The following is a 13,099-nucleotide window of genomic DNA, read 5'->3' as shown; positions in this document are numbered from 1 at the left end:
AAGTATATGGGTTTTTGTTCCTTTTTCTCGTTTTCACGGACGAGTGCTGCTGCGAGTGCCTCTTCCGTTATGGAGAGGTATAAGTAAAGTGTTTCCCCCGTCTGGGGTTTGGCGAGGATTGGTGGTTCCGCTAGGACCTTCTTGAAGTGTTGGAATGCTTCTTCACATTCCGTCTCCCACTTGAAGGGGGCTTCTTTTTTCATTAGTTTGAAGAAGGGGGTCGCTTTTTGGGCTGAAGCCCCGAGAAAGCGTGACAACGCCGTTAGTCAGCCGGTAAGCCTTTGGATGTCTTTGAGGTTTTTGGGGCTCGTCATCTCGAGGATGGCGCGACATTTTTCTGGGTTTGCTTCAACTCCGCGTTGCGTAATCATGAAGCCGAGGAACTTCCCTGCCTCCATTCCGAAGGCACATTTTGCCGGGTTGAGTCGCATTTGGTGTTTTCGTAGGGTGTTCATTATGACTTTGATGTCGCCGGTTAGTTGTTCGCCGGATTCGGTCTTGGCGAGCATGTCGTCTATGTAAACTTCTAATTTGTTACCGGATAAGTCTCGAAATATCTTGTTAACCAGTCTTTGGTAGGTTGCTCCAGCGTTTTTTAGGCCGAAGGGCATTACTGTGTAGCAGTACGTCCCGTCTGGGGTGACGAACGCTGTTTTCTCTTCGTCTGGTCGGTGCATCGGAATCTGATTGTATCCGGAGTATGCGTCCATGAAGCTGAGGTATCGGTGACCGGATGCGGCGTCTACCAATCCGTCGATGTTTGGTAGGGGAAAGGCGTCTTTCGGGCAAGCTTTGTTGAGGTCCGTGTAGTCGACGCACATTCGCCACTTCCCATTAGATTTTTTCACCAGTACGACGTTGGCTAGCCAAGTCGTGTAGGGGAGTTCTCGGATAAAGTTGGCCTCGAGTAGGGCTTTAACTTGTTTTTTGACCTCGGTGGCTCGGTCCGGTGACATTTTTCTTCTCCTTTGTGCTATTGGTTTAGCTTTGGGATCCACGGCTAGACGGTGAGACATTAGGTCGGGGCTTATTCCCGGCATGTCGGCCGGTGTGAATGCAAACAGGTCCCTATTTTGTTTCAGGAGTTGGGAGAGCTCCTCTTTGAGGTCGTATGGGAGGTTCCTGTTAATGAAGGTGTACTCATCCTTGGTTGGCCCTATTTGTAATTTTTCCATATCCCCTTCTGGTTCCGGCCTGGGTTGGCCGTCTTGTCGGGCATCCAGATCGGCTAGGAATACACCGGCCGCATCTCGTGATTTCTTCCTTAGGGCTAGGCTGGTGTTGTCGCATTCGGCTGCGACTTCTCGGTCTCCGTGGATGGTGCCGACGGAGCCGTCGTCGGTTCTGAATTTCATAAGGAGGTATTTGGTAAAGATAACTGCGGAGAAGTCGTTGATTGTTTTCCTTCCGAGAATCACGTTATAGGCTGTGGAGTCTTTTAGGACTACGAATTCAGATAGAATTGTCTTCTTTTGGCTGCTCCTTCCTATGGTGATGGGAAGTGTGATTGAGCCTTCTGGTTTGAGGAAGTTGTCTCCGAGTCCCGTGACGCCGTGGCGGTGTGTTTGGAGGTTGTCGTTGCGGAGTCCGAGTTTATCGAAGGCTCCCCGAAAAAGGATGTTTGAGTCTGCCCCGGTGTCTACCAGTATTCTTCGTACGAGTCCTGTTCCGATTCTAGCTGAGATGACGAAAGGGGCGTCCTCGGCTGAGGTGCCGTGTTGGCAGTCCTCTGGTAAGAACGTTATCGTATTGTCGGCCGCGGAGATTGGGACTTGGTTCCTTACCGCCGTTATCTTGAGGTCTTTCTTCATTGTTAGTTTTGACTTGCTTGATACGTCTTTGCCTGTGATGACGTTTACTATGATGGTTGGATCTTCCTCTGGGTTTTCCCTCGGGGGTTGCTTTTGGGTTCTCGGGTTACGTCCTTCCCTCTCCGACGATCTGTCTCTCTCCGCGTGTCTTGGTTATCTGATGATTTTGGCGAATTCTGGGAGTTTGCCGTCTCGTATGGCTTGTTCAATGGCGTCTTTAAGGTCGAAACAATCTTGTGTTCTGTGACCGTAACCTCGGTGGTATTCGCAGTAAAGGGTCTTGTTGCCTCCTGTCCTTTCTTTGAGTTGCCGTGCTTTCGGAATGATGCCTCGATCTGCTATTTGGTGGTATACCTCGGTAATTGGTGCCGTCAGGGGCGTGTAGTTTGAGAATTTGCCTATTCTCGGTGGTCGGCTGGTCGGCCTGGGGTGGTCCCGTTGATTCTCTTTGAGTGTTGAGTTTTGGTGAGAAGCCGAGTTGCCGCGCTGGGCGTTGCCGTGCTGCCGTTTGTTGGCGGCAACGACCTGGCTGACTTCTTCGTCGTTGATGTAATCTTTAGCGACGTTCTGGATCTCATGCATGGTCCATACCGGTCTGGTGGTGAGGTGTTTGCGAAAATCTTCGTTCATTAGCCCATTGGTCAGGCAAAGGCTTGCGACGGAATCCGTGAGTCCGTCGACCGTTAGGCATTCGTCGTTGAAGCGGTCGAGGTATTTTCTTGTGGATTCTTCTTGTTTTTGCGTGACCCCTAGTAAGCTGATGGGGTGTTTGACTTTGGTGATCCTAGTAGTGAACTGGGCCATGAACTTTCGTGTAATATCGTGGAAGCTGGCTATGGATCCGTTCGGGAGGGCGTTGAACCATTTGATTGCTGGCCCGGCGAGGGTTACCGGGAAGGCTCTGCATCGGACCGCGTCGGCCGCTCCTTCTAGGTTCATTCTGGCCTCGAAAGCCGTTAGGTGTTCTTGGGGATCCTTAGTTCCATCGTATTTCATATCGGTAGGTTTGTCGAAGCCTTTGGGGAGTTTTGCCCTCAAGATTCTTTCTGTGAAGGGTGTAGCTCCCATTATTATATGGTCGTTTCTCGTGCGTTTGGTGTTTCGGTCCCTCCGATCTTCGTCTGAGTAGTGTTGATAACTCAGATCTTGAGAAGCGCTGCGGTTATGTTTCTTGTTGTATCGCCGTTCTGGCGATTTCTCGTGTCTGTGATCGCGTGTTGAGCTGCGACCGTCTCTTCTGTCGTGTCGTCGGGTTGGCAACCTTCCGCGGCAAGATCTTGATCTGGAGGTTGCATGGCTTCCGTGCTCGTTGTTGTGTTTTCCTTTATCGGTTATCTTGCCTTCGAGTTCTTGGACTCGGAGGCAGAGATCCTGGATGATCTGCGCTGCTTTGTCGCTGGCTTTTTCAGGATGTCGTCGGTCCGTGATGTCGTGATCGTTCGCGTTTTGAATAGTGCTTGCTATTCTCGCTTGGTTCGTTACTTCACGGTGCTCGGGGGTTGGGTTAATTGGTTGAGAGTCATCTTGGCTTGAGGGGTTTTCCTCCAGGACGTCCCCCATTGGGTCCAGCTGGCGCAGGTTCCCCACAGACGGCGCCAATGTACGAAATGTCTCTGGTACGGTTTGAAGGGTGGATCGGGAACCCGCGGACAGAGCTGGAGCCGGGTCGCTTGACTGGAGCAATGGGGGTGGTACCTGCAAAGACACTCCGACGCTCAAGTCAGAATGGATCTAAGAGGTAGAAAGTGTGAGGAATGAATGAATACCTGGGGGGACCTAGGTCCTCTTATTTATAGGTGAATATCTTATCTTATCTTATTTGGTTAAGATAAGAGAGAGATATTTGGGTTAGAGGTTTTGAAGGGCCGGTGTTTGGGCCTTTGTGTGGAAGCGGGTTGTCCCCGGGTAACCGGGTATGCGGGATCCGTGGGTCGGATCCGTAACACCTCTGATATCTGGTTGTTGCTGTATGTCTCAGCTTCTGTATATAAATCATAGTATTCTTCAATGGTGTCCTTTATACATCTGAATTGGGAGTGAAAAAAGCCAAGCATCAGAAATCACAAAAAAATGAAATAAGCAACATGTTAAAGAAGTGTTATACCATGTGGCAGGGTGTAGGGGAAGTTGAAGTATGTGACGAGGGTTGATTACTGTGGGAGAATGTAAGAAGGAACGAGGTGGAGATTCCGGAGTTTGTGTTCGATCACGATGAGGATTTGGAGTACCGTTCGATGATGGATTATGGTTTGGAGAGTGATCACGCAAGAGTCTACGGTGTGCCACCCACCATGGACTCACCAGTGAGCACCTACTCAATGAGGTGCATCTCATAGAATCTCCTTCCACGTCCGTCACCGCTTCCATGGCTTCTCAGGCTGTCCTCCCGTCCTCGAAATCGCCGCCGCCTTAGGGATCGAGTCCAAGTTCAACTCCAACTGCAACGGCGGCTCCGGTAACACATTTGGTTCACAAAAGGGAAACGGTTCTTGTCGACCGTGACAAATTCGACGAGCCAGATGTCGATGATAGAAGAGAAATGGATCGCGATGGGGAGACGGAGAGGGCCTGACGGTAAGAGAGAAGGGTCTGTGTGTGATTGTTGGAGGTGGGTAGGTTAATGTGAGAGATAATAGGAAGGTTTTTATAAGTTTTAACTAGGTTTACCTAATCAATTTTAAATTTTTTAAATTTTAAATTTTAAAATTTTAAAATTAATTAATTATTAATATAAATTAATGTGGTTTTGTTTAGTTTTTGGCTGGTAACCTTTTGGTTCCATATACTTTTCCATTATGTAATAGTAGGTAAGTGTATATCGGTATGATATATAAAAAAATAGTACACAAAAGGTGAATATTCACATACAGTTGTTTTCATGTGAAGTTTATAATTGAGAATCGTTAGATAATAATTTAGTCAAATTTATCAAATTATCTAACGATCTTCAAATATCAACTTCGTATAGAGACAACTGCATGCGAATTTCCTCCTTATATTTATCTCAAAGATTAAAAAACTGGTCAAACTTATCAAACCATGAGAGTAGAAGGGATGGCTAATTGGAAAAACTCCTTGAGGCTCCTTAGAGCATTCCTCCCCAATACAATCTTAGTCTTCTTAATTATATGTTAGTATAATTTGTATTATTTAATTTATTAATTTACTTCTGAATGTTCTAAATAATTGATGTACCACATTAACATTATTTAAGAAATAAAAACAATATATAATACGACTAGAATGTGCTAACTGCTAAACGTGTGTGGTCCTATCTAGACACTTCTTGGCACAAGTATACATATACTTTGCAAATATGGAAAATTAAATTCAATAGTATAAGCTATAAAGCAATAAAGCACATATGCGATGTGGTTGTTTCAAATAAATAAATAATTGTTCATTGAACATAGTCATACCGCCGCGGTTAGAAGAATGTACTAAACTTAACTATAAAAATAAATAATATGCCAAAGTTCTTAATATTTATGAATCAACTAGCTACCACCATGCATTCCACGCTACCAATAAATTTCTGTGTCAGGGAAGGTAAGGATCATTATGATCTGAATGACAATATTTGCCTTACTTGTTGAAATATTTTACAATTTCTTATTTTAATAAATTTATTATGATGACTTAAACCAAGAATGTTTTTGGTTAAGTCAAGTATCTATTAAACAAGAGTAGCTAGCAAGGATTTCTTTTTCTAAAAAATATTTTCTTAGATTATTCTTTGTATAATATTAAGTGTGTATATTTTATCAATTATGTTACGTATATTCTTAAACAGTATACACAATAATACTATATAAAGAAAGGTGTGTAACATTATTGTGACAACAACAATGCAGAACAAGTACAGTAGCGTTTGGTAGAGAGACAAAGACGTAAAGACTAAGACTGAAAGACAGAGATTAAGAGACAGGGATTGAAATAAATCTCAGTATTCTTTTTGGTACAAAATGAGAGACAGGAATTGAAACAAGAATGAAATTTTAATTTAATTTGCACAAAAAGTAAAATTGAAATTAATTAATTAAAATGAAAGTATTTTAAGTATAAAATGTTATTAAAGTTTCAGTCTTCATCTCTAAAAATTTCAGTTCCCTGTGTCCCTATTTTTTGGAGATACTGAAATGCTAAAATTTTAGAGACAGAGACAGAAATTTTAGTACCAGTCTCTGAACTACAAACACGATACTGAGTCTCAGTCTCTCAGTCTCTGTCTCAGTACCTCAAAACAAACACTAAAGTCAAGTGTATGATTGTAAATATAAATTTTCGTGTGTATGCATTAGGAAAATTTTCAAGTATGCCGTCATACCGATGTTTCAATGATTTTTAACCGTTGATCTTAATTATAAAAAATATATATAATATATATATAATTAAGATCAACGGTTAAAAATCATTGATATACCGGTACGACGGTATACTTGAAAATCTTCCCATACATTAATGCTCATGAAAAAGTCTTATCAGTCACATTACAATTCAATTCTGGGATCTGTTACATGCTTACATTAATCTGGCACAGGCTCAATTCCAGTCCAAAATTCATATATACAGATAAAGCTTAGCATTTTTCTGTTAACATAATTAGAGTACACTTCTCCAATCTCCAGTCACATAAAAAAAATTACCAAAAAAATAAAAATAAATAGCAAAAACCAAAAATTGACATCAAAATTTCAGTATTTCATTTCTGATCTCATACTGATGATACAGATACATCACCATCTTTAATTGAGTTCTCTGCTATTCTCTCTCTTGCTTTTGTTGCCTGCAATAATAACAGCCATATATAACACAATCAAAAACAGAAAATGTAAGGTAAAGTTGGACAATAATTAAGAAATAAATAAAAAAAAAAACAAACCTCTTTTTCCCAATCTGTTAATGCTGTTACAATAGCAAGTATAATTACTACTAGACAAGAGCCAGATAAAGTTCCCATCCAGAGTCCCTTAGCATTGAGTTTTAGGCCAAATCCCAAGAACAATGCAATTGGAGCTCCAACAAGATAATAGCCTCCAAGGTTCACATAAGCTCCTATTTGTTGAAATCCTCCACCTCTTGCAACCCCTTCAAATTAATTGCTAATAAGATGTTCTCTCCAATTGAATAAATAACAAAAAAATTAGTCGCCAAATCAGTCATCTGTATAGAATATATGGTGACTGATTTTTAGTGTATACGTAACATTTTTGAAAGACACTATTAACAATTTAAGGAAAGTGGAACTTACCAGAAAGAACTCCTATTAGACTATCAGCAATAACAGAAACACAAAGAAGAGGAGCCATTTTTGCAACATTTTCTATAACTTGCATGTCATTGCTGTAAGCATTTCCTAACACATTCCTGAAACATATGAAGAAGCTGCTTACAATAACTGCCTCTGTAACTGCAACTGTAACAATCACACGAATGATTCCTTTAGCCGCCTTCGGATTCCCTGCTCCTAATTCATTCGACACGCGAGTGCTGCAAATTCATCATAGGATCATATCATTTGCAACAGTTTTGGTTATGAAATTTGAATAAACAAACAGTTTTAGTTTTGTCACCAAACCTTGCAGAAGCTCCAACAGCATAAGGAATGAAGAAGTGCAATGTAGTAGTGTTAAGGCTGCAAATTAAAAGTTTAAAATTAAACAAGTTTAGAAAAACCTCTTCTTAAGTATTTCTCTAAAGATGTTTTCATGTTAAGCAGTTTAGTTAAACATATCAAACCATCTAATGATTCTTACCAGACCGAAAGAATCGAGGTTTCTAGTTGAGGATTAGGTAGGAGACCAGAAAATAATGTAAGAAGCTCAAATGACCACCATTCAAAACTGTATGCACATTGAAATGAGAATCATATAGGTTAGGAGAATAAGAACAAAAATCAAATACCAAAATGTAACAAAACAAATCAAGTGTGTTATGAAAGATGCTAAGTTTATACATGATGTTATAATTATATTTACCAAAACATGAGTCCAGAAGGGATAGCATATTGCAAGAACTCAGAAATGCATTTTAAAGCATTACTAGAAAACACAATCTTGGATTTCTCACATGATGATGAACACTTCATGTAAACAACAAGGCCAATGGCATTCAACCAATATGAAATTGCAATAGCAAATGCTGCTCCAATGTGTCCTAGTCCAAATTTAAACACCAGACCCCAACAAATAGGTACATGAAAACACAGAGCCGCGACAGAGCTGAAAACCATGGGATAGATCATACTCTGAGTCTGGAAGTATCGAGTCATGGCTTGAAGGACGGCGTAGCCATACAGAGCCGGGATCAGGCATATACAGTACTCGCGAGCCACGAGGGAAATCGCGGGGTCTTGGCCAAAAAGCAATAGTATCTTGTCCATGAATATCCATATCAGAGATATGGGGAGACAAACCAGAGTTAGAGTACCAATTGCACAACAAGTGTAGTTTCCAAGACTTCTGAATTCTTCAGCACCATAGGTTTGGCCACATAAGGTTTCTAATGCACCAGCCATCCCTATCTACAATGCATTTCAAACTCAAATCAATGATCAAGAGCACATGGAAGAGATAAATCTAGAACTCTCTATATGCAAGTGGATTGCAAGATAATTCTGAGTCTTCATGTGAAGTTTATACTTAAGGGTGAAAACTCAGGTGAAGTCGACTTCACGTGAAGTTGATACATGAAAGCCGTTACATAAAAATTTAGTCAAATCAGTCAAATCATCTAACGGTTCTCAGATATCAACTTCACGTGAAGTCGACTGCACCTGAGTTTCCATCATACTTAAGAACCGTTAGATAATTTAACAAATTCAACTAAATTATCATCTTACAGTTCTCAACTATCAACTATCAACTTCACATGAAGACAACTGTATGTGAATCTGAAGCTAAAAAGAAAGGACAAGTTAAGAAAACATTCATATATGACTCAAGACACTTTTAACTAGCATAATTAAGATAATCTCCAACATCATCTGTAGTAATTACATGATCACCTTCACATACTTAGTAACAAAGCCCTTTTAAGAATCCATGCACAAAGGGAACGAAATCCCAAGATAAAAGGATGTTTTACCTTTCTTAGATCTATGTTACAAAACAAAGTGGATCAAATAAACTAGTAATTAAGGATCAAAATACATGCTCTTAGAATCCCTAATATGAAAAGAAGAGATTGAGAACTTACAAGGATACTGAAGCCAGTAACTTCAGCAAAAGAAGTAGCAATGGCAACACCAGAGAAGGTTACAAGTACACCAAGATGGCCAACCATCATCATAGACACAACTTGTAGAAGGTACTGAGACACAGTCACAGCCACCATTGGAGCAGCCATGGAACCTACCCTCTTTAACTCTTGCCAAAACAATGCACTCTCCACTACCCCATTAATATTATTATTATTACTATTCTTGTTCACCTCTTTTTCTTCTTCTTCTCTCCTTGTTAGAAGCAGTGGTATTGCTGCTTCCTCTTTGTTCATCTTCTCTCTAGAGGTTTCTATATGAAAAACTAAGTTAAGGTTGTTAAATGTTAATCAAACAAGTGCAATAAGAGAAGAAGCGAGTATCAATAACAAGCGTTATAAAGAGGATAAGGACAAAAAAGTGGTTTTCATATTATAATTTGGAAAAGTATATAACCAACAACATTGGTAAACATTGTCAATAATAATTATATCGAATGTTTATTTTATTAAGTGTGCAGATAATTATTCTAATATTAAAATTTAAATAAATAATTTAAAAATATAATATATTTTTATTTTATTGATAATTATTTATATTATTTAAAAAATTATTAATTATTTAACATAATCCTTATAATTATCCTAAGGTGTTCATGAGCTGGACCATATTGAATTTAATTACTCTCAAATTTGATCCTAATAAACCATACGTTTTATTTTAATCTAACCTGAAAATGACTTGAAAAAAAATTAGTATATATAAATTTATTTATACATTTTATATAATAGATTAATAAAATTTTATTTTTAAAATTAAAATTAATAAATATTATATTACATTTATATAAAAATAAATTATCTTAAAGTAAAACCGCTTCTATATAATATAAATAAATATTAATTAAAATATAAAAATATAATATTATATTATTAATTTTATTTAAAAAATATTTTTATTATAAAAAATAACATTGAGTTGGCCCGAGTAATTTGAAACAAATTCGAATTTATCTTAAAGATAACACTAAATAAAAGAGACAAATTCAAATGCGATAAAATATATCTGAAATTTTGAATTAATCGGATTTTGACGACTTTAGTCGTATTAACACGACCACTAAATATGTTTTGTTTATACAATAAGTAAATATAACAAAAAACATAAGTCAAAATTAAAATTTAATTTTACTTTAATTTTTATATTTAGTATTTCTGTATTTTTATGCTAAAATATTTACTAAACATAGTAAATTATTGTTATTTAGTATTTACTTTTTCATGGTATGGTATGTCTCAATCATATATGCTTGAACGGTCCACCGCGAGCATGAACAAAAAGTTATCATTAAAAAAAAAAGAAAGTGACACGACAATATAATACGTGATCAATTTTAGATCTTTGTCTACTTTTTCTATATATCATGCTCTTTTTCGTCGGAAATTATTTTTAATATGGAAGTGGTAATAGTGTTTTATTTGAATATTAATATTTAAAGAGTAGTATATGTTAGGAAATTATTTGATTTCCTAACTTATTTGTAATAATTTCCTAACTTATTTGTGGGCAATATATATATTAATTATAATCACAAATTATGCTATTTCAAATTAAATGACTTATATAATGATGATCTCATTTATTGTTTTAAATGCTAATTGAATAAGTCATTATTACTTTTGATTTGGAATTAAATGAGAATAAAACCGGATATTATCTTTTGTTCCTTAGATAATTATCTTTTTGGATTTTAGATATATTATCTTTTGGGCTTTAGATACTATTTTATTTGGGCTTAAGGGTTTAATGGGTGCCATGCTCAAATATAAATAGACCTTCAGGGTTTCGGTCCCCAATATACCAAAGCCGCCTTTGTTACTCTTTCCCCATCAAAAGAGTTACAGTTCAGCCTCTTAGGAATACAGAAGGCTTTGGTTGAGGAAGATCGAAAGAACCACAAGATCCAAACTCTTCCGATCGTATGATTCACGTTTATGAATTCAGGTACGTTTCCGCATTATGATATATATATTTTTGGTGATTCAATATGGATGATCTGGAATATTGAAATTAATTTATTCTAACAAGTGGTATCAGAGCCGTCCATAATTTAATCATCAAAATATTCAGTTTACTATTTCTTTTGGATTAATATATGTATATGCGTACGTCGTATACATTTGCGTTTTTTGTGCTGTAAAATTACATATATATATTTTTTAAACATCCTTAACTGGTTCGGTTTGTTGCTACCGCATATATATATAATTTACTATGTGCCTGCATTATAAATATATATATGTATATATGCCGTCATAGGTTAGTTCTATATATATATACACTGGTGCTATTATATATGTAAATTCGGAGACATCATCATCATTTTTTTTTCGGCTATACACATTGCTGTGTATCTGTGATGGATACGTCCTGTATTCGGTTATCTTTTTTTTTTTTGAGATGATACTCATAAAATTATTTTGATAAATAAATATTAATAGAATAATAATAAAAAAAATGTTATTTAATTGTCACATAAGGAAATTAGTAACAATTTGGATTATTATACCCATTTATTTTATAAAGATTTAGTTTTAGAATAAATTGATTGAACATTATGCTGCCAAAGTAGCATCTTTTGTGAAAATTAATTTATTTAAAATATTAGGAATATGGTGATATGTAATTCATGTGAATATTGGTCAGCCCAAAGGAAGGCCTATATTTGGCCGAATTACATATACATATTAATGGTAAATAAATATTTGGGTATAACTAATTAAGAATAAAGTAATACTTATTATTTATGCGAACAATAATCGGCCCAAAGGAAGTTTATTATTTGGCCAAATAATAAGCATTGCACACTTCTGTTTATTTTCTATTAATTATGCGGTCAATAATCGGGCCAAAGGAAGGTTATTGTTTGGCCAATTAATAGAAAATATATGCGGTAATAAATAGGTTGCGAAATTTAAGTTTCCATGTGCGCATTAAGTCGGTCCAAAGAAAGGCTTAATGTGTGACAGGAATTTTGACAATATTTGATTACTGCAATGAGAGTATCACTTACAGTTAATTTTTCTATCCAAAGATTGAAAATTAATGTTGTGCTAGATATCTCAATATGGATTTTTTTCCCATTAATTAACTAATGTCTACTGCATGTTCTTTTTGTTCTAATCCAGAAACTATGGCTTTAGCTACCAATGTTTCTGCACAAATTAGCAGTATTCCTATGCTGAATGGTTCAAACTTTAAAGTTTGGAAGGATACCGTGGAGATTGTCCTCGGTTGTATGGACCTAGATATAGCTCTTCGAGAGGAGAAACCCACTTCCACTCCGGAAAACCTCAATGAGGTTAAAATAGAGAAGTGGGAGAGATCCAATCGAATGAGCATTATGATCATGAAACGCTCAATTCCTGAGGCGTTTCGGGGCTCAATTACTGAGGATAAAGATGCCAAACAGTTCCTAAAGGATGTTGAAAAATTCTTTACTAAGAATGAAAAGGCGGAGACAAGTAGTCTTTTGAGCAAACTTGTCTCCATGAGGTATAAAGGTAACGGGAACATAAGGGAGTACATTATGGAAATGTCTCATCTTGCTTCAAAATTAAAAACACTAAAATTAGAGTTGTCTGAATATTTACTCGTGCATTTCATTTTGATTTCCCTTCCTGCACACTTTGGGCAATTCAAAGTGAGTTATAACACTTTGAAGGACACTTGGTCCTTAAATGAGCTTATATCTCACTGTGTGCAAGAAGAAGAGAGGCTACAGCAAGATAAGACTGAAAGTGCTCACATGGCTTCATCTTCTCAGTATAAAAGAAAGCGTGATACTACTGCGGATGTGCCTTCTCAGCAGAAAAAGGATAAGAAACAAGATCAAGTTTCAACTTGTTTCTTCTGTAAGAAGGTGGGACACGTGAAGAAGGATTGTACCAAATATGCCACCTGGCGTGTAAAGAAGGGTATAATTCTTACTTTCGTTTGTTCTGAGGCTAGTTTAAGTTATGCACCTGTTGATACTTGGTGGGTAGATTCTGTTACTTCTACTCATGTAAGTGTTATTATGCAGGGTTGC

The 13,099-nt window shown here is 37.3% G+C and overlaps 2 protein-coding genes across 2 annotated transcripts; both read right to left on the bottom strand.

The window, feature by feature from the left end:
- Positions 1-266: 266 nt before the first annotated feature.
- LOC148569606 (uncharacterized) lies at positions 267-1,355 on the bottom strand. The gene is made up of 2 exons (XM_088485130.1): positions 849-1,355; positions 267-683 (listed from the first exon to the last, which is right to left on the bottom strand). The coding sequence occupies exons 1-2, from the start codon at positions 1,353-1,355 to the stop codon at positions 267-269; spliced, it is 924 nt and encodes a 307-aa protein (XP_088341256.1).
- Positions 1,356-6,376: 5,021 nt separating this feature from the next.
- Positions 6,377-9,376, bottom strand: LOC107635691 (protein DETOXIFICATION 9). The gene is made up of 7 exons (XM_016339236.3): positions 9,009-9,376; positions 7,790-8,334; positions 7,568-7,654; positions 7,390-7,446; positions 7,063-7,301; positions 6,694-6,899; positions 6,377-6,597 (listed from the first exon to the last, which is right to left on the bottom strand). The coding sequence occupies exons 1-7, from the start codon at positions 9,303-9,305 to the stop codon at positions 6,526-6,528; spliced, it is 1,503 nt and encodes a 500-aa protein (XP_016194722.1). The 5' UTR covers positions 9,306-9,376; the 3' UTR covers positions 6,377-6,525.
- Positions 9,377-13,099: the final 3,723 nt, after the last annotated feature.

The sequence above is a fragment of the Arachis ipaensis genome, chromosome B4 (genome assembly GCF_059453495.1).
Source record: "Arachis ipaensis isolate K30076 ecotype BB chromosome B4, ASM5945349v1, whole genome shotgun sequence".
Classification (NCBI taxonomy): domain Eukaryota; kingdom Viridiplantae; phylum Streptophyta; class Magnoliopsida; order Fabales; family Fabaceae; genus Arachis; species Arachis ipaensis.
This window is presented reverse-complemented; position numbering and strand designations above follow the sequence as displayed.

Coding starts and splice junctions, on each gene's coding strand:
- LOC148569606 (XM_088485130.1), bottom strand. CDS start 1,355: ATGAAATTCAGAACCGACGACGGCTCCGTCGGCACCATCCACGGAGAC. Junction 684..848: donor GGCTAGCCAACGTCGTACTG/GTGAAAAAATCT, acceptor GGATACAATCAG/ATTCCGATGCACCGACCAGA.
- LOC107635691 (XM_016339236.3), bottom strand. CDS start 9,305: ATGAACAAAGAGGAAGCAGCAATACCACTGCTTCTAACAAGGAGAGAA. Junction 7,655..7,789: donor CCTTCTGGACTCATGTTTTG/GTAAATATAATT, acceptor ATGTGCATACAG/TTTTGAATGGTGGTCATTTG. Junction 7,302..7,389: donor GCTGTTGGAGCTTCTGCAAG/GTTTGGTGACAA, acceptor ATGAATTTGCAG/CACTCGCGTGTCGAATGAAT.